General features: G+C 35.8%; 1 protein-coding gene across 1 annotated transcript in view; it reads left to right on the top strand.

Annotated features, from left to right (window-relative positions):
- Positions 1-615: 615 nt before the first annotated feature.
- Positions 616-22031, top strand: part of MOV10L1 (Mov10 like RISC complex RNA helicase 1) — a 47272-nt gene continuing 25856 nt past the window's right edge. The window contains exons 1-15 of the mRNA XM_032221856.1: positions 616-622; positions 2488-2672; positions 5788-5935; positions 7694-7806; positions 9402-9592; positions 10773-10913; positions 12027-12166; positions 12258-12432; positions 13644-13838; positions 14626-14740; positions 16392-16569; positions 17014-17084; positions 17458-17549; positions 19963-20021; positions 20220-20329. Coding sequence (XP_032077747.1) covers positions 616-622; positions 2488-2672; positions 5788-5935; positions 7694-7806; positions 9402-9592; positions 10773-10913; positions 12027-12166; positions 12258-12432; positions 13644-13838; positions 14626-14740; positions 16392-16569; positions 17014-17084; positions 17458-17549; positions 19963-20021; positions 20220-20329 — 1920 coding nt within the window. The remainder of the gene's footprint in view (positions 623-2487; positions 2673-5787; positions 5936-7693; positions 7807-9401; positions 9593-10772; positions 10914-12026; positions 12167-12257; positions 12433-13643; positions 13839-14625; positions 14741-16391; positions 16570-17013; positions 17085-17457; positions 17550-19962; positions 20022-20219; positions 20330-22031) is intronic.

Below are 22031 nucleotides of genomic sequence, written 5' to 3'. Positions count from 1 at the left end.
AGAGTGGGAGGGAAAATTAATCTAAATGTTTTAAGGGATTCAAGATTGCCTATCCCAAATCAAGAACTTTAATTTTAGAATACTTTAAGGAATATTCCTTGAGAAACAATTCCCAACAAAGCTAGTCTGTAGCAGTAAAAAGAATAGATTTTGTCACTTTAAAAAGTAAAATTAAACTGAAATAGTTTAGTTTGGGGGATTAATTGGCTTTGGAAGCCATTAGTGTAGAATAGGCTTTGTAGGGTATTGCAGGGTTTAAATTGTAGTCGTGGTTAAACATTACAAGTCATGTTGTAGTATAGTGGAGGAAGTGACTTTAGCAACCACATATGTCCTGGAGAAAGGATAAATGATACTGAAAGAAAGCTGGGTTAAGGAGCTTTCATATTAGTTCCAGAAAAAAACGTCATGAGAGATTTGATTTGATTGGTTGAAAACTTTACCTTTAATAACCATTTTGTGATCACAGAAGCTTTGCAAATTTTCAGCTACAAAAATGTAACTGTTAAGATATTGGGTTATACCCTTAAGAAGCCCAACTAAAGCCAAGAAACTCATTGACTGATTTTCTCTGCTCAGCCATCCTTACAATGTTCTTTGGGGAATTGTGTGAAAATGCTCGGTAAGTTGCCTTAAGCGCCTCCAAAAAAGGAGAGACATAAATCTAGTAAATGAATAAGAATAAAAATCAGTGCTGGCAAAATATGTGTCCAGTTAATTCATAACATGATTCAAGTAGATCAGATTTCTTAGCAATATATTTGTGATCAAGATTTGTGATTTACATGCATTTCTTCATTCCTTTGTGTTGCTGTGTTTGATGAATAAATGCAGTATAACGCATTGCCTCGTTTCAGGATATAAGGATATATATTGAGAGTCAGTTTGGTTTAGTAGTTAAGATATCATGCTATAAACCAGGAGGCTGTTAATTCTGGTCCTGCCTTAGGCACAAAAACTCTCTGGGTGACTTTGGGCCAGTCTCTCTTAGCCCAAACCACTACAATCACCATTATTGGTTGGGAAAATTGGAGATGGAAGGAGTACAGTTAGTCCTCAACCTATGACCACAATTCAGCTCATTTTGCGATCTTTATTGCCACAATTGTTATCTGAATCACTTGAGTTGTTAAGTTAGTATCACGGTTGTTAAAGCCAATCTGGCTTCCCCATTGACTTTGCTTGTCAGAAGGTCACAAAAGAGAATCATACGGCCCCCCAGGGTCACTGCAACAGTCATAAATACATACTAGTTGTCAAACATCTGAATTTTGATCTCATTGTCATGAAGATACTGCAATGGTCGTAGGTGTGAAACACAGTCATGAGTCACTTTTTTCAGTGCCATTGTAACTTCAAACGGTCAGTAAATGGACTATTGTAAATCGAAGACTACCAATATCAGGCATGTTCACCATCTTAAATTTTTTAGGGAGGGATGAAAAAAAATCAAAAATAAATGAGTAGGCTGACTAGTGAAATTTTAACACTTGCTTAGAAGTCTTTGAATGTTTTATATAAGTAAAAGTTCAGATAACAGTGATGTTACACAAAATTTGTTTATATAAATTCTTCTGCCTCCTCTTAAGGAAGATCTGTCTAAAAAGGTGGAGCTGTATATGCTTGGCTTGTTTCATGTTTCTGAAACTATTAGCCTTTCATCTTCTTGGGTGGTATTTTTGTTTGGGGGGAAATTCCACCGCCTTCTAGGATTCATATTAATTTCTGTATTGTCAGTGTGAACTTTCTAGCTAATTGAAAGTCTGTCCAACATGTTTGTACAAGCAGATGTACTTTTGACGATATCGTACAGTGACTTACAATGCATAATAAACTAGAGAACATTTTCAGAAAGTCCATAAAACCCCTCATGCTTGGAAAATAAGAATATATAGAGATTTAGAATATTGTTGACAGTTTGCATATAAGGTGTGAGGTGCTTAACAATTCAGGGAACAAAAAAATGCCTGCAAGAACACTGACTGTACAATTGAATGAAACAGGATAGTTTACTTCCTACCATACTCCTTGCTGAGTAAATTCAAGATAGTATCGTAACTTCTTTCAAGCAAGCAAAATAGAATTATTAGATTTTGATTTGTTTCAGTTCTGATGCCAAATTGTGGAATGATACTACAAGGAATTTTTTCATTTTTTTATTATGAAAGTGCAGTGTTTTTCAATTCAAACATTATGAAAAAAATCTTATTGTTGATAATCGTTAAGTTGCTTAGCAATTCATATTATATGATATAGGCCGAACATTTGATTCTGTGAACATAAAAGGAAGATTTTAATTGAAAAAGTGTTGTACCGGTGATATTTTATGTGCTGTTTTCATTTGTAAAAACCGCTTTGCAAAGGCTGACCTATCCAAAACAACTGACCATGTGTGCTTTAACACAAAGAAAAATAAGTTTTAAAACAATTTTTTTCTAGCCTGCACAGATTTGTTTAGTATTGACAGAAATTTTTCCTTTTTTTTAGATGACAAGGAGATAAAAACAATAGAAGGTGTAATAACAAGATTTTGTCCGGATTATGGGATGATCAATGATTTAATTTGCTTCACCAAGGATGCTGTGATAAGGAGTGTGCCACTGCAAGTCGGGCAGAGAGTAATAGCTCACGTTGAAGAAGATAAAATATCTCATGGATTAAGAGCAATCAGGGTGAGGTTAAAATAACTGGAGATGCTTCTTAAGCTTTAATTGTTTAAAATAGTGGTTTCTCAAATTGGACCACTGAAGGAGGCTTCGGAGTTATAACAAGGAGTCTGTGATATGGACCAAAGAAGAAAACAAGCAAGCCCAAAACTCACCCACACAAGTTCTTCTTCTTGCATGGACTGAAAGGTATTTCACTGCCAGTAGTAAGATGGAAGGGAGAAACAGAGGACAGGAATAGAAAGCCCCAAAAGGAAAGAGTATCGCAAGTTCCAGTTGGAAATTTTTTGAACCTCAACTTCAAAGGCCATACCAATAGCTTGTTCCAGCCTCCTGCCACAGCAGCAGAGTTGAGAAAGAAGCACCTTCAGCTCCAGTCAGTACAGTTCATCTTGCATAGGCTGCCAGCATTCCTTCAAGAAGGCTCTTTCCACTGCTTAGTGGCTACCGTTACTGGCAAACACAGAGATTTGTGGAGGACTCCCAGAACACCAGGCTGCCTCTGCCTGTTTTATTTACACAAACACACACCACTTATTTTCATATACAAATCAAGACAGTGAACACACCATTATTCTTCCCTCCTTCAGTTTTTCCCGTAACAATAATCCTGTGAAATGTGTTGAGCTGAGAAGTTACCCAGCTGATTTTTTTCATGCCTGAGGCAAGAATAGAACAGAATAGAATAGAACAGAATAGAATAGAATTAGAAGTATTAGAATTAGAATTCTTTGAAGGTGATCACCAGCACCTTGAATTGCACCTGAAAGTAAATCAACAATCATTGCAGTTCCACAAAAGAGGTGACACATGCACATATCTAGTCTTGTGCAAAACTGGCCCATTGCATTTTGAACCAACTGAAACTTCCAGATGCTCTTCCAAGACATCCCCATGCATTACAATAGTCCAAACGAGATGATCATGGAGTGAGTGATTGTGAGAAGGGCACATTAGTCCAGGAATGGGCATAATTGGCACACGACTCGCAATTCTGCAAAGGCCCTCCTGTCCATGACTGCCAACTGCTGAAGCAAGAATTTTGAATCCAAGAGAAACCCCAGGTTACGCACCAAGTCCAACCAGGGCAGTGCAACCCCTTCCATGACCAACAATGGTAATCATTGGTAATCAGAAAATAAGGTGAATCAGGGAAGATATTTCAAATTCAGACATGCAGAATAATGTCTGGATGAGATACTTTCAAAAAGATAGAAATTGTCAGAAAAAAGGAATACCTGCGTCAAAACTTTCTGATAAGAAACAAGTATGATTAAAAAGAAGTACAAAAAACAAAACAGTGTAAATGATTAACAATCATTTACATGATTGGTGATGATTAACAATTATTTACACTTATGAGTTGGTTATTTGTGCTTTTTAATCATTTGGCGTTCCTTTTCCCCCGGACATATAGGAGTAGCAATTTTCTGGGACCGTGCCTCCAAACACTAAATTTTTGTTCATTCTACAAAAAGTATCATTCTAGATAAGACAGAAATGAAAAATACAAGTAAGAGTCTGTATAATAATAATCATAGGAAAGCACTAACACTGTAGATAGAGGAATACTGGAGGAAGTCCAGTAGGGGGCAGAACTAGTACACAAGTTGAAGTTCAGTCAATTTGAATTAATAAGCAGATAAAAGATTTTTCATTCTTGACACATTGACTTGAAGGCATTTCATGATGTGGAAAAACAGTCTTCCATACAATCCTCAAGGAAGGAAGATTATAGGTACCACAATTTTAAGTAAGACTACTAATTTCAGAATTTTATCATGCTGATAAAATATTAATACATTGTACAGTATTAATACAGTACTGTTGCAGTATATTCTAGATCTGAGGGACTGTTTTAAGAAGGGGAAATAAGTGTCTATTTTATCTGTTCCAACAAGGCCTAAATAAGACACTAGAATAATAGGTCTAATTTCCCTTGCATCTCACAAATATATCTGTACTAGTTAAGCAAGATTTAGTCTGTTAGCATGAATGATTAATGAGTGTAATGGGAGCCATGCTTTCCTGCCTGGTTTAAAATCTTAGCTGTCTTGGCAAATTATTTCTCAGTGACTTAGATGCATATTGTGATAAGGTACTGAAATATTTCACTTGCCTTCCAGATTTTGTCAAGTGTTAGAAAATATATTCTCTTTTTTAGATTGGAAGCTAAAGGATCTATACCCTTTTTTCATTTCACATCCAGTTGTTATTTATCATTTATGGTATCTACTTAATACTGATGCAATGGCTCAACATTTTAAAATGCTGAGTTTGTCTGACAGCCTGGGTTCGAGATCCAAGCGCCACGTTACAGGGTGTGCTCCAGTTACTTGCCCAACTCCTGCCAACCCTAGCAGTTTGAAAGCAAGCAAGTACAAGTAAATAAATAGGTACCGCTTCAGTGGGAAGGGAACAGTATTCTGTGTGATGTATAGTCATGCTGGCCACATTACCATGGAATCTCTTCAGACAACACTGGCTCCCTCAGCTAAGAAACAGATGAGTACCACCTCTTAGAGTTGGACACAACTGGACAGGGAAACCTTTAGTTTTACCTTAATAATTGTGTCCTTAGCTTGAGTGCCTGCTATCTTGTGTCAAAGGATTTGAAGAAGATGCAAAAGCTTTAATTGCAAAGATGAAATAAAAACGAAGCTCTTCGGATATCTTAAGCAGTTTCTACTTTTATCTTCAGTGCTGTAGATCTGTCTGCAGGATATGATGTAAACTTGATGTGTTGTGAAATGATTTAATTCACCTGTTCAGTGTGTTTCTCAAGTATATCTGCATCCATTCTCTCAATGATAAGCTGCAACTTACTGATTCCTATTTGGTATATGGGGGAGCTTGACTGCCTTAGAGCTGTCTGCTCAATTCCATGACTGTCTAGAAATTGCAATCGTCTCACATGTCTGAAAATTACTTGGTTTAAAGAATATTCTCAACTTTTGGTTGGGCTTGATTACCTATCATTTTGTTGATCTAGTGTTCAGTTCCTTGTTTTTGTCTTTAGAATGATACCATGAAGTGTAGTATAGAAATGTTTTTAAAAGGGTTGCACTCATCCCACCAGAAATATCATCAACAATAAACGTTGATTTGTTCCTTTTTGCAGGTAGAAAGCATCTGTGAAAAATGGGATGATAACAGCATAAGTACAGGGGATGCAAATGTTAAAACGCTCATTGGCAGTATTACAAAGTTTACTGGAGTTAGCGGCTACATCAATCAAACCTCTTTCTCTATGAAGGTAGTTTGTAAAGGTAACCTATGTATTTCCTTTGAAAGTTTTTTTTTTAAAGCTACAATTTTAAGTTTCAGGTGGTATATTGGGTTAAGTACAGATAATTGTCCTCAGTTAACAGCAGCATTTGGGACCAGAATTGTCATTGCTAAGCGATACTGTCATAAAGCATGAAATCACGTGACCACAACATTTAGCGATGGCAATCTCATTTGCCATCATAAAGTAAGAATTTCACATGACTGTGACTTCAACTTCCTGATGGCTTCTCCATTGAATTTGCTTGTGGAAAGCTGGCAGGTAAGGACAGAAGTTACAATTATGACTGTCACACACAATTATGGCGATGTTATAATTGCAAGCCAAACCCCGAGTGCCCAGATCACAATCACATGATTGCGGGAATACTTGATGGCCAAGTTAAAGAAATACTTGCTCACAGAAAAATATATTTTATCTTTTGAACAGCTTGCTTACTTTTAAATGTGATTAAAATATGTATTGACTGCGGAACTACATATCTTTAGTTTTCTTTTGTAATCCAACATTTGGCTAAATTACAGTATGGTATAAAATGTAGTATATATTTTCGTGTTTCCCCAAAAATACGACCTACTCAGAAAGTAAGAGCTAGCTTGATTTTTACATGTGTGCCCAATATAAGCCCTACCCCCAAAATAAGCCTTAATTAAGACCTCGCCTACTCCAGGGTGCATGGGTAAAAATTAAACTAGGGTGGGGATGGGGGGATGGAGCTGCCCTACTACTTAACTTCGTATATTTGCAGTCAGGCCTCGCACACCTTGGCCCATTTCTTTTGCTGCAGCCGGCAAGACTTTCCAGTCAAATTTTTATTTTTTATGTTCTTTATACATATCAATGCATGAATGGTGTGGTAACTGGGTAACATACATTTCAGTACACGTAAACATAATAATCTTATTCCTAAACATTGCATTTCATTTCAATTATTTCATATTATTTATACATGCCTTTTGTTATCACCTTTTATTGCTGAACCATTTTTGTCCTTTTGTATATTTTAACATATTAATATATAATTATTATTATTCCCCACTATTTTCTATCCTTATTTTAACATTTTCCCCCTTTCATATCGCTATAATGTTCAAAGATGTGTGTTTTCCACGTATTTTGTTGTTCATATTTCCTTAGTTAAATCAAAGTTCCAGCCTTCATTCTTCAATTATTCAATGTCTCCTTATACAGTTTTAATATCAATCACAATCATGTATACATTTAGGGTATTTTTATTCATATTCTTTCCAGTTTTTCAATCCATATAATTCTACTATTAATACACTTATTTAGATTAATATATATTTATATTTATATTTATATAAAAGGAGGTCAGGGGTGACACATGCGAGTGAGGTAAGTCAGTGGACGACATCCCTCCTCCCGAAAATAAGACTTTGTGCCTTTTTTGGTGGCAAAAAAATATATAAGACAGGGCCTCATTTTCGGGGAAACACAGCATACGTGCAAAGTCTGGAAGGGATACATCATTTTAGTGGAGCCTTTGACCAAATTGTTTCTGGGATGCAGTTTAGTCAAGCTACACTCTGTATCAAAATTAAGTAGTCAGCTCCGATTGGAGATGTTGTGGGAAAGCACTCAGCTTTTCCAAATTGTGTCATAGCTTCATGTCAGAATCAAGGAGCTCCACAAAATCAAGCAGGGCTATTTTATACAGCCTTGAAGCCTTCCCTTTTTAACAGATTCGGAATTACTGCTTTTTATTTTATCTTTTAAGACTTTTATCCTTGTAAAGGAGATTTGGTGCAAGCTGAATATATTGTCGACCCGACAACATGGACAAGTGAAGCCATATCTGTAAAGCCCTTACGGTTTAAAAGAATTGACAAGGTACGTGTTACTACATTGGAAGATCTTGCAGGTATTTCAATTGCTGTAATGGGTGGTGGGAGGAGAAATCAGTAGACACTATAGGAACTGCCTTGATTCAGATAGCTTAGAATAATTCTGATTCTGCCCAGTAGCCATGAAATCTCTTTGTTGCAATAAAACCTTTTTCAACTTGTGGAAGCACTAAAGTGCAAATCTAAAAAGAAATGGTCTTTATCCTCTAACAAGATTAAAATTTTGAGAGGAAGGGAGAAACCTGGCAGTTAAATTATTAGAAAGTCTGTTGTGGTGTAAAAATTTTTTTCTAAGAATATGAAATGTTTTTTTAAAGATTAAAGTTCATATTGGTAATCCTGAAACAATGACCTGAAAACAGGACATATCCAATAGTAGCCTCAGCCTATACAGGTAGTCCTTGACGTACGACCACAATCGAGCCCAGAATTTTGTCTTAAGTCATTGCAGTCATAAGTTGAGTTACCACATAACCAGACTTGATTTTATGCCCATTTTTACACTCATCCTTTAGCAAGTCACTGCATTCACGAAGTGAATCACATGGTCATAAGTCCAAGTACAGCTTATCCAATAGGTAATTTTTTGCCAGAAGATGGCAAAACGACAGGATACTGTAACCAGTCATAACTGCAAACCAGGTGCCAAGCGCTCAAACTGTGGTTATCTGACCCCAAGGATGATATAGCAGCCATAACTTTGAGAATGGGTCAAAGTATTTTTTTCAAGTTCGTTGTAACTTGAACTGCTAAGTCACTGGTTGTAAATCAAGAACTGCCTTGTTCTGATCTAGGCTTCCCCAAAAAGCAGAGTCCTGGTCCTAACAAAACCCATTTTATTAAACAAATGTAAATTCTTCTCATTCACATTCAGCAAGGCCTGGTAAACAGTCTTTCAAAGGAATATTTATGGCTACAGACCTTATATATCTTGGAAATCTGCCATGTAAATATTTTCCAAATGAGGTGCTGTGTAAGGAAAGATTGGGTACAGAGTCCCTGAGATTCACAGACAGATCTTTACACTCCTGAAATGAATCTTAACAACTGAACAAATGAATTGTTTCCTGCATAAGCCCACTCCCCTTTTGCTCCTCTTTTATTTCCTATGGGAGGGACCAATCATCTTCCACCTGTGACTTTACTCCCAAGTCTACCCTAATTTCTGAGGGTGGAGAAGCCATTCACTTAACAACCATGTTACTTCTGCAACTTATCAGCTGCAATTATTCACTTAACGACAGTGGCAAGCAAGGTGATAAAACGGGGCAAAACTCACTTAACAAATGTCTCTCTTAGCAACAGAAATGTTGGACTCAATTGTGGTCATAAGTCAAGGACTACTGGTAATTTGGATACAGTACCAAAACCTGTATCATAAACTGTATTAGAAGACAAACAAGCTACTCCTTCACAAATAAGGCTAAACAAGCCACAGGAAATGCAAGTGTATTTTATCATTTTTGCTTATCAGGAGTTCTTAATCAGTACCTACTAAGTATATCATTCACACATATTGGGGCATCAAATTATAGTTGTTTATACTTTTATTTAATCTAATGATAACTACAATTATTGCAGGTTCATATTTCCAATATGTATGGAAGAACTGGTGTTATAGACAACAGTATATATTTCAGTCTGGATTTTCTGACTCTTCCTGAGGATTATTTACCCCATAAAAATGATCTTGTCAATGTTGTGGTTGTGGAGAGTAACCAGTCATGTTATAGTTGGAGAGCATTTTGCATGGCTCCAGCAGACAAAAATCGGTAATGCAGTTTTTATAATTCTTAACAAAATTATTTAATTCAAGTTTATAAAGTCCTCCTACAGTTCTTGAAAATAAGTGTGATACTGAGTAAAATAGCATCTGTTCTGTTCCGTTTTGTTCCGTTCCATCTTATGGTTTTTGTTTGAGATAGCTAAAAGTAACATGTTTGTTATCCTTATTTATTTTATTACTCAAGGATAGTTCATGCTAACAGCAAAGCAATTTAAAGGATTTTTGTAAGCAAACTTTCAAAATTTTCACTCCTTAATATTTACTATTCATATTCATTCCCCCACAGATTCAAGACTATATTATGAGCTGATATGAAAAATAAAAGGAGTTTTAAATAGTATTTTTCCCAGGGCTTTTAAAGACTTTTTTATCCAGTCTTTATTATTTTTAAAAAATAATTCAAAGTGGTGAACATTCTATTACTCAGGAGTGGGTTCCGGCAAGCACTACTGCCGTTTTGCTTGTGTGCATGCCACACAAGCGCTTGGTGCATGCTGCGCACATATGCGCAGTGCAATTAAAATTGTTCTGCGCATGCGCAGAACTCAACAACCATGGCAGGCCTGGGTCACTGCTGGTTCCAGCGACCCAGGCTGCCAAACCACTACTGGTTCGGCCAAACCAGTCCGAACCGATAGGAACACACCACTGCTATTACTCCTGTCTTCTATTCTCTTCACAACAACACCTCTGTGAGGTGGGTTGGGCTAAGAGACAAAGTCATCCACAGGACTTTTATGCCTAAAATGGAACTAAAACTCAGTCTCCTGGTTCATTGCCTGGAATCGTAACCACTAGATCAAACTGACTCTTTTCTAATTTTCAGTAGTTTCAGATTAGTCGTTGTATAAGAAATCTGTTTTGGTTTGGGGTTGTCCAAAATACATTCACAATCAGCAGTCAAATATGTTTTCTATCTATTTGTTAAGAACTTGTTTTTAATAAAATATATTTTAAAATGGCATTACATAAAATATAATTATTATGATAATGTTTTTATTTGCTTTTTCAAAGTTTGGTCCATATTAGGGTTTGTTTTTTTAAATATGCTGGATGAAAGTGTATGTTAGCTGCGTACTAACAGCTAACATACCAATTGCATGGATGCAATGAATAAAATTGATTTGAATAACTTTATTAAATCATATTATCAATTAATATTTCAGATCATTGCTGTCGCAAGACATAAATCTCAATGAGCCAAATGAAAATTTATTGAAAGATAAAGAAGGACTCGAAGTGTCAAAAATGACAAATTTTGGAAAAGTCAAATTAGGAGCGAGCAAAAATATGGAAATCTGGATAGAGTAAGTTAATTTTGTTATTGCCTAGATTTTTCTTTTAAAATGTTTATCATAACTTAAACCCACAGCTTACTCTAATGTCCAAGGCTGAGCTACCCATGAGCTTTTCCCTGTCTAGTAAAGTATACAGAACAAAGTGGAAGTCCAACAATGAAGTTCCAATTTGGTTGTCTTGCATCTTTCCTCTTGAGAAAGACAAGGAACAATTAAAGTGCTTTATATGTTTAGCAAGCACTTAGAATGATTTCCTAGCACAGAAAAAATGCCAGTGCTCCGTGCACCAGGCAAACTGAAAAGAAATGCTGTGTTTATGCATGGAAAAAAATGTTTTTCCTACTGTGTGTGTTTTTCCTAATTGGTCCAAAAGTCACAGGCAAGGTTTGTTCTTTTTACAATTCACTTAAAGCTACATGCAAAATACAGGCTTTGAATATATAAACATAACCACAGTCTAAGCTAACGTTATTAGTATTTTAAGTTTATTATATTAGTACTAACTTTATTAGTATTAATAGAGGCCTTCTGAAAATTCCTTCAAATGGAACGACTTCATTGGATATAGTCTCTTACCATTATAGGGATACAGTTTCTTGTCATCATATTGGTGGGATAAAGGATAAAACTGTCATAGTGTATTTTCTTACCACTCTAGAATTATTTACAATTGTATTAAAAATGTACAAATAAACTTGACTTTCAACCAGTTGAAAATATAATAGCTGTGGAACAGATGCCTTATGGGCCACAAAGCATCCTTGTCCTAAATTGTTGTGCCACCCACCCTACCCTGTACAACGATACATGTTGGGCTGGTCAGCTTCACAACTGGTCCTGGTGTTCTATGTTCATGTGATCACAATTTGTGGTGATCGTTTCCAGCAAAATAAAAGTGTTCATTGAGATGAATTGGTTCACTTAATAATCACTGCAAAAAAGACTTCCATGGGTTTTCTTGACCTATGGCTGTAATGACTGAAACTGGATTACTGGCTCCAGTGATGGTCATAAGTCAAGGACTACCTATATAAATTTAATAAAAATAAAATAACTTGAGATATCATTTCCTGTATATAATATATTTAAATATTGAGATGGAAAGTGGTGCTATTATTTTAGGAACAAAGGGGAAACAGAGCATTCTTTAATTAGCTGCAAATTATGTGGCTGGGATAAAGAGAAGCAGTTCTGTCTTCAGTTACCAGAAAAGAACCAGGTGTGCTGGAAAACAGCATCAGCATTGACTGTCCCTGATGCAGGTAAATTATACATCCAGTTTTTAAAACTTATTACACTGCTCATTAGCTCTAGTTGGAATATTTGATTGGTTTTGTTTTGTTTTTGTAAAAGGTGAATGTACATATCTAAGCAATACTGGAGATTGTAATAATTCTACAATTGAACAATCTGAAAGTCTAATCGTTGAAAAACAAGAATGTGAAGGAGAAGAAACCACAGGACATAACAGAAGCATATCTATATCTTCTGGGAGCAATACTTCTATAACAGTTGTATGCACTGCAAAGTATGTTTCCTTTCTTTCCACCGAGTAGAATTTTGTGAAACAATAATGTATGATTTTCTCTGTTAGAAGTCAGGATTCAAACTGGTGGCTAAAAGGAATTACACATATATGACTAATTCTACTCTAGATTCCTCTGTTGTGAGTTTGTATATCTGGTTTTTTTTCCTTTTACTTGATAAGGCTTCATGAAAAAGTATGAAAAAGAACAACATTTATGGTTTAACATTCCATTCATCCAGAATCTGAGCTCAGGAATGTTGATTGTCTGTATTGCTGGAATGGAATCTTTTAAAGTAATGATCAGTCTCAGTGAGTGAATTCATTGAAGCTGTCTTAAGTATTAACCAGTGATTTTGAATGTCTGTTAAATTCATCTTAGTTGTTGGAGCTTAGGCAGCTCTTTCACAACAAAATTTCCTTCTAGTGAGTTAAAACCAGTAAAATTGAAGAAAGTTTAAATGAAAGTTTTTAATTTGACCTAGACAGCTGTGTTGATCAGAATCAAATGGTAGATAACCATTTTCTTGATACTTCGACTTCTTGCTAAAATGGAAAAATGTGGAATCGCTAGTATCACCACCAGATGTGTTCGCAACTGGTTAACCAACGACCCTTAGTCCTCAATGGAATGACATCTACATGGAGCGAAGCATGCAGTGGGGCACCTCAAGATTCTGTTTTAGGCCCAGTACTCTTCAACATCTTCATAAATGATTTAGACAAGGAAATAGAAGGGGAAGTCATAAATCTGCAGATGACATCCAGCTAACACTTTAGAAGGTAGACTCAAGTTACAGAAGGCTCTTGACAGACTTGTCAAAGAAGTTAGTTACCTTAGCTTTCATCCACAAACATTGTTCATTGCATACTCCGCATCTTTTCTTCAGTTAACAAAAGCCTTTGCCAATGTGATCCCTTCCTGATTTCACAATTCCCAGCTAGCATGGCCCAAAAAAGGCAAAACAGACAGTATTTGCTATTAATCCAGAAATATACAGAAAGGGAATGGCATTAGTAATTGGTTTTCTGTAGACTGAAGTAGTCTGGTGGGCTTGAACCACCCAGTATGATCTTAAAACAACGAATATTGTTCATATGGTTGACATCTGGTCATCTTATTCTCCTGCAAGGCATATCCTGGGAGAAAAGCCAACTTTATTATAGACTGTTACCTTTTTATGGACTTTAACTGAATTCTTATGTTATTCAAGAAATCCTGGCCGCTGCAAAGAACTTTTGTTGCTGTGTTTTTCTGACTGCGTTATTGGTCGGTACCTTGAAGTGACTGTAGTAACGGAAGAAGAGTCATTGATAAAAGCTAATGAGATGTATTCTCAGAGACAATGTAAAGTCAGTTTTGAACCCCAGATCACAAAAACGACAGTGGTTTTACCACAATTGAAAAGGTATTGCTGATTAAAATAAGATTAAAATACACTTTAAACATATGATTTGATTTCTTGAGTAAAAATTGTTTTAAGCACTAATGTCATATAATTGTCTTTAAGGGATGGTGATTATCTTTATTTCAGAGATTTATTAGTAGAAATACAATCAGGAGTTACCTCAAAGAAATGGAATAAGTCTGTTTTATGAAATCAAGATTCTCAGGCTGCATTTTGGAAACTTGAGTGCTTTTGATGAACAATTTTTTATATTGTGAGCGGAGAAACAGTTTTTCAGTAAGGATTGTTTCAATGCCCTATATATTTGAATTTTAAAGACGACCGTGACGTATATCTGTTTTAAACTTAGCTGCACCTTTTCAATATTTAAAACCTATTGCAATCTACCTAGCCTTAAGTACATTTCATCTGTTTTTATTGAAACTTATTTCAAAATTGTTTTATAAATCATTCCAACATCTATGGTGTTGAATCAGTAGCAGTTTCCATGTGTTTTTATGGAATTGTGCTCATAATTTACAGTATATGTGACTTTTTGTCATGTCTGATTAGTGGCCAGTGAAGCTTCCTTATTGGGGAAAATTAACTTCAAAGTCGCTACAATCTTTTTTCTTTCTAAAAGTGAAAAGTCAGAGATTGTGTGAAAAGCATTGCAGAGATGTATGTTAGTTTATGATAATAAAAAAGTCTTATAGTATCTAACTGATGGTCAATTAGGCTGACTAACTGCAAGAATTGCTTTGTGCATTTTGAGTATTACTACTACTTTGATTTTCTAATAACTTAGAAAGTCAAGAAGACAGCTGCCAAACTTCCTTCCACAGTACAATATTCCAGACAGAATAAGAGAATGTGTGGAAAAGAAATCTGATATATTGGTTTTTTATCCAGATCTTGGTGAGGTAAGTAAAGATCACTATTAATTTAAATGTACAGATGCATGAATCTGATACAACTGTAATTAAATATCTTATTTGTAAGATTGACAAAATGCAGAATATTATAGATCAATGTTTTTTTTAAGACCAGCATGTGTGTTATGCTACGCCAGTCTTTCTTGTGTTATGCAGTGCTGTTTTGCTGTTATTGCAGATATTGTAAAATGAATGTTATGTAGGATAGGAATAACTTATTCTATGATTTGTGGGGGGGGGGGGGGTTGCAGTTTTTATGTCAGTTCTCTGGGATCTGGACATTATTTCCAGGCCTTCTTAAGGACAAAAGGACTGAGAAACACTGCACTATAACATAGGTTATATTTTATTAATTATAGGAAATGAAACTTTGAAACATGGTCTAAAAGGATGTTCACATGCTGCCTTTGTTTTCTTAAAAGCTTCAAGATGGTCCCATTGAAGAATGGCAGAGCAAATAGGTCTTTGTTGAGTCTAGCGAAGGCAAAAAGTTGGAATAGCTAAAATATAGCTTTTTCTGGGCTACTGTGAGATGGGGAAAAGGAATTTATTGCAAAGTGTTTGTTTATAAAAACAGCTGGTTTTGAATGGACTCTTATAAGAGGGTATGTCTAATTTGAGAGCCAGTTTGATCTCGTGGTTAAGGCACCAGACTAGAAACTGGGAGGCTGTGAGTTATCATCCCATTTTAGGCCCAAAGCCAATTGGGTGATCTTAGGAAGGGAGCAATGACAAATCACCTATGAAATCTTGCCAAGAAAATGGCTGGGATTTGTCAGGCAGTCATCAGGAGTCAAAGCTGCCTTAAAGGCACAAAAAAAATATGTCTCACTTGATTTTTTAAAAACCCATTAATTGGGAAATAATATGCACCTGTACTTATGTGGGCTTATTTTTTATTAAACTGGCATTGTGACACTATTTAATAACAGTCAGCATCTTATATAAGATTAAAAAAAGTTAAAACATCAATTGTATAATGAAAAGGTGGCAATAATATCATAAAATCCTGTTCCTGAGTGCTATTAGAAATTTTGGGATGCAGCTCCCAATATTCTTATTAAAACTGCTGGTCAAAGATGGTGGATCATGTAAACCAGAAATCTAAAGGAAGACAACTTTAAAAAAAAAAAAACTTCTAGAAGTGATTTCCATGATCACTATGGAAGGAGAAAAACGATTTTAATATTCTTTCTGCCTTCCCTTAGAAAAATCAACAGAAGATACTTAACTGTCTTAGCATTCATTGGTTTTAAAGAGAAACCATATAACTATTTGGAATATTTATTAATCCCTCCACCCCTTACTTATTATTTTCTTCCTTTGGCTTGTAATAGAGTGTGAAACTTAAAACTGAAAGATGTTTACACAATTTGAAGATGCAATATATATGGTGCCTTCTTAAAAGTAGCATTTTACTTCACTGAATTTGCATTTCCATGTCTTTCATTGGAAGCTTATAGGATCGAGAATAGGCTTGGGGAATCTCTGCTATCCAAATGTTTCTGAGATGCCAATGCCCAAAGGCCAAAGCAGCATCACTAATTCTGAAAAGAACTGTAGATCTGATATGCCACAGGTTGTTCCCCATGATTTACAGCTCCTGTAATTTAAATTTTCTCAACTCTTTTTGTTTCAGGGTTTAACGCTACTTAACTATAAGGCAAACTTTTCTACTCTTTTGTGGCTTGAAGAAATCCATTCAGAGATGGAACTAAAGGACTTTGCCATGTGTGGGGTCATTTTGAAAAAAAATGGAAATTTCCTAGTACTTGAAGTGCCAGGGGTCATGGAGGGTCGCCCTTCATTATTCCTTGGTAGATACTTTCTAAATTTTATATACAAAAGCAATAAACTGCATCTTCAAACCTCTTTTTCTGCCTATCTGAAGGACAGCTAGAACCTGTGACTTGGATCATATAAGTAATATAGTTAGCTTTTCCACCATTAGTGTTATATTTGTTTTTTTAAGACTTTTATTTATAATGTTGACTATTGCCCTCCTTTTGGGCCTTGGATCATATAAGTAATATAGTTAGCTTTTCCATCATTAGTGTTATATTTGTTTTTTTTAAGACTTTTATTTATAATGTTGACTATTGCCCTCCTTTTGGGCCTTCAGGAAAATATTGGGAAAGAGAAGCTTAATAATTGTTTTGCCTTCAATATAGTGATATGGTTAGATTTCTGAATTCTGTTCCCTGTGCAATTACATTATTACATTTTGTATCAAGAGAAATAACATATACACTTTAAATTAGGTGACAAAGTGATACTGAAGACCCAAGACTATTCAGAGGAGGTAATCCATTATGCTGCATATATTACTGACGTAAGTTAATTAGTTCTTTTTGGCTTATTTTCTGTACATTTATGGCTTAATAATATAGCTAAGCCATGTTTACTTAAAAATAACTTATTAGGAATTAGTTTCATGTTAGTGATATATAATTGTATCCTTCATTGGGAGGGGGGGTGTTTAACTCCGAATTTACTGCATTTAAACTTTCATTTAATTTATATTCCCTCATACCAGATTCCTATATATGTTCAGCAATTTTTGGAACTTTAGTTAGAATATTAATAAAAGAATAGGTCAAGTAATTTGTGTAGGAATGTAAAAAATAACTCTTGGTGTTTTCTTAAGTTAGAGTTTTTTAAGTATGGGTATATAGTGAAATAATTAGCTGTTTCTGTTTATATAGATTCATGATGAAGATGTTACCCTTAAAGTCAACTCAGATTTTGAGCAGGCATATAATTTTCAACCTATGAATGTGGAATTTGTTCATAGCAGGTACTGTTTTGAATATTTGTATCTCATTTAATTGTGAAACATACTAGGTTTGTTCTTGCCGGTTCAGGAAACTACATTCTGGTTCTCTCAAGCACTCAAAATAGATAAAGATAATAATCTTCACATTGGTAAAGGGTAAGATTACTTTGTAGCCAACCGCAGAAGACCATTGTGTGTGTGTGTGTGTGTGTGTGTGTGTGTGTGTGTGTGTGTGTGTGTGAAATATTGTTGTAAACACCTTGATTATTATTTCCTACATTCTGGTTCTCTCAAGCACTCAAAATAGATAAAGATAATAATCTTCACATTGGTAAAGGGTAAGATTACTTTGCAGCCAACCACAGAAGACCATTGTGTGTGTGTGTGTGTAATGTTGTAAACACCTTGATTATTATTTCCTAAAATGATTTGTACCTAGACAACATACTGTTCAATTGAAATTGGAATTTTTGTATGTTACAAAATAAAATAAAAACTTAGTACAAAAAAAGAATCATAAGATACAACACTTGGTGATAGTCATAATATACTAAATAATCAAATCATACTAGCAAACTAAATAAAACAATGAAAATCATAAAGATGCAAGCAACAAAATTATAAATATAAATGAGAGGAGGTAGGTAAGTATGAGAAGAATAATAGTAATACAGTCTTAGTAAATAGTTTGACAGTGTTGTGGGAATTAGTGGTTTAGCAGAGTGATGGCATTTGGGGGGAAAAATGTCCTTGTGTCTAGTTGTTCTGGTGTGCAGTGCCCTACAGCGTCATTTTGCGGGTAAAAGTTGAAACAATTTATGTCCAGGATGAGAGGTGTTTGTAGATATTTTCACAGCCCTCTTTTTGATTCATGCAATATACAAGTCCTCAATGGAAGGTAGGTTGGTAGCAATTGTTTTTTCTGCAGTTCTAATTATCCGTTGAAGTCTGTGTCTGTCTTGTTGGATTGCAAAACCAAACTAGACACTTATAGAAGTGCAGATGACAGACTCAATAATTCCTCTGTGTAACAGAATCAGCCGCTCCTTGGGCAGTCTAAGCTTTCTGAGTTGGCGCAGAAAGAACATTCTTTGTTGTGCTTTTTTGATGGTGTCCATTTTAAATAATTGTTAAATAATTAACAAATGCATAAAAATTAAAAGTCAGTTTGGTTAGTAATTAAGGCACCGAACTAGAAACTAGAAGTCTGTTCTAGTCTCATCATAGGCACAAAGCCAGCTAGGGCCAATCACACTCGCTCAGCCCAGCGCCTCTTCATCACTCTTTGTGGTCTTCCTGAAATTACTAATCCCAGGTCACTTCTTTCTGCCTTTGTTCCCAGGCACACATATGGAGCACATCATGTTGTTTTTCTCCTCCTGCTAGGCTTTGATCTGCCTACAGTGCATTTTTAAATAACCCTCTTTTCTGTTATGATTGTAAGAACTGCACTAATTCTTGCTCAGGTTACAGTCACAACTCTAAAAAAACAAACACAAAATGTTTCTGTCTCCAATAGTAATTAAATGTGGCCTTTGGTCTGCGAGTTGCCAGCTTTTGTTTAAGATAAATCATCATAATCCCATAAAACCAAAGGGACAAGTCCATTTCAGGCATTATGATGGCACATGAGGATTCTAAGTCTTGTGTTTGTAACAGTAACAATGATTGCCTAATGTTTTTATTAATATGCAGAATCAAAGGGGGGTGGGGAGAACGGTGAAGTGCAAACTGCTGAAATAGTGATAGCTTTTTAACAGTGGTACCCAAAGCATATCAACTTGGAAGACTTTCAGTAATGTCACAAAAGTATTGTAGCATTTCCAGCAAAGTTGAAAAGGCTCTTTTAATCTTTAAAAAGTTCAAGAAATGTTTAAATGGAAGATATTTTGCACCCTGCTGCTTTTTAATAGTAAAAGAATCCCAAAATAATTCAGTCTAACAAAATAATTTTTTAAAACGGGGTAGATTACAGAGCGTTCCTTGATTCCAGTCTTCTCCGGTTGTCTGCTAGGCACCTTCACATCAAACTGATGCAGTATTGTAACAATCAGAGTCTCTGTTGCCATTTCACAGCTTTTCTTCCTTACTTAGATCTGTTTTGTTAATGAGTTTATTTTTAATATAAGATTTCAAATATTTCATAATATGGATCTTTCGGTACCAGTTCTAATAATGAGCCATTTGCAGGCATTTTTTAAGATAGCACATTCCTCCACCCACCTTTCCAAATTTAGGGAAATGATGAATAATGGTGTTTTGATAGGTGGTATGTTTTGCAACTGCTAAGACAAGAAATACAAGCAAACAATGGATTTAGGCATGTTTTCCTTCTATTGCATATAACTGCAGTCTTGAGCATAACATGTTGGTCAGGTTTGCTGTTTTAATCTCTTGAAATTAAGCTTTAATCTTTTTTCTGAATCTTTCACAGGATAACAACCAGGAGATGCCATCATGCAGTAGAACAAGCCATCAACCTAGGAGCAAAGGGTATATGTCTTATCTGCATATTTATTTTACGGAAACTGTAATAGTCTAGATTATTTTTTGTTGTTATTATTTCAATAGACATGGTACATTGAGTTAGGTTATTGTTGGATCTTTAATAAACATTTAGCATCTTCTACAATGGTGGCTTCTATTAACTTAATTTTTTTTTATTTTTCGTTTTTGCTCTTTATTTCAAAGTTTTGTTTCCTGATGCTCTTATTTTGCAATCACCACAAATCATGCAGCAGCAGCATGAGTCAGGATATTCTTCCAGCATTCCAAAACAAAGTGTTACCCAAGAAACTGAGGTAAATTCTCCCTAATCTACCCCTCCATTAATTTATTTATTGCTGTAGTGTTTAAACAGCTTGTTTGTAAAAAAAAATGTGAAATGTGTTCATTTGCTATTGTAGCTAACATGTTATTTAACTATATTTTGTTTTATTAGTCTTACATCTTGCTTCAATCCTAATTAGTCTGAGCTGCTTTACCTCATCCTGTAATAAAATTAGCCATATACAATATATTAGAATCATCAACAATAATAAATTCAGCACCAGTTACTCGCTTCCAAGATAAGATAGATCAGTAATCTTTATAAATATCTGTGGAAGACAGTCTGATCTCTGGAGGAATGCTATTCCAGAGAAAAGGGCATTAGCAGAAAAGATTGGCCTCAAAGATCCCTGAAGATGACATTTGCCAGGGATTAGAGCCCGGGAGAGATTTCTGTTCTAGATCTAATAGGTGGGCCGCATGTCCCTAGGTAAGGGAGTACTGAAGATACCCACATATTGAGATTCATTTATTTATTTATCCAATTTATTTGCCCCCTGTCTTAATTCTAGTAAGCTTACATTATTTTAAAAAAAGTTATATAAATAAAATACTACAAAAGTATAAAAAATACAAAATAGAATAGCTAAAAGATGGAAAGAGTGGAAATAGGATAAACAGGGTGGGATCTCATATTAATCTACCCTGTTTACCCGAAAATAAGACCTCCTCGGATAATAAGCCCAATTGGGCTTTTGAGTGCATGCGCTTATAAGTCCTTCCCCAAAATATTGCAACACAGTAGCAGCCATGAGGTGACTACATTCACCGCCTCCTCCACCTCAAAAATAATAAGACCTCCCCGAAAATAAGGCCAAGGGCTTATTTTGGGGGTCAAAAGAAAATAAGACCCTGTCTTATTTTCAGGGAAACGGTATCAACCACACCCAACATGAAACGCTTCCTTTTGAGTGGACTTCATTTGGGGGGCAAAATGTTCTAAATGGCAAGTGGTAGTGATGGCTGTTTTACATCCTGCCAACCAGAATACCCTGGCCGATAGGGTCCACAGCATTTCTCCTCTGCTGGCATGGGTAGGGCAGGCCAATTCCAGTGGGTAAGCCATCCCCAATCTTTGCGGCTTGGCAGCCCAACTGCAAGGCGGAATGGGGAACTGGGTCGCATAAGTGACAGGCCAGTCCGCATGCACGCAGCTTGACTCATGCAAGTGGTGGGCTGGCATCCATGTGCATTTACACATAGGTCAATTGCAAGTTGTGTGTGTGTGCACGCACGCGCACCGACCCTCCACTCAAAGTTGAGCTGTGCCCATGTGTGCACATCAGCCCACGGTCTAATTGCGAATAGGCCACAGTCCAGTAGTAGGCCGCAGGTTGGAAACCCCTGCCTTAAGTAATCTGGACCCATGTCATGCTGGGCGTTGATTTTCAACATTTTGAATTGCACGCACAGGAAAACAGTGCAGCTCCCGGACCAATGGTGTTACATGATTTTTGATTTTTTTGATTTTATTGACATTTGTAGGCCGCCCTTTTCCCTGAGGGGACTCAGGGCGGCTCACATAAAATCAGGGAAGGGGAAATGCAGACAATAACATAGACACATATAATAAAAACAGTAAACAACATGCATTCATCATTCGGGAGGGGCAACTATCTTCATCCCCAGGCCTGACGGGCTAGCCAGTTCTTCAAGGCTGTGCGGAAGGCCTGG

Source organism: Thamnophis elegans, chromosome 7, assembly GCF_009769535.1.
Source record: "Thamnophis elegans isolate rThaEle1 chromosome 7, rThaEle1.pri, whole genome shotgun sequence".
In the NCBI taxonomy this organism is placed as follows: domain Eukaryota; kingdom Metazoa; phylum Chordata; class Lepidosauria; order Squamata; family Colubridae; genus Thamnophis; species Thamnophis elegans.
This window is presented reverse-complemented; position numbering and strand designations above follow the sequence as displayed.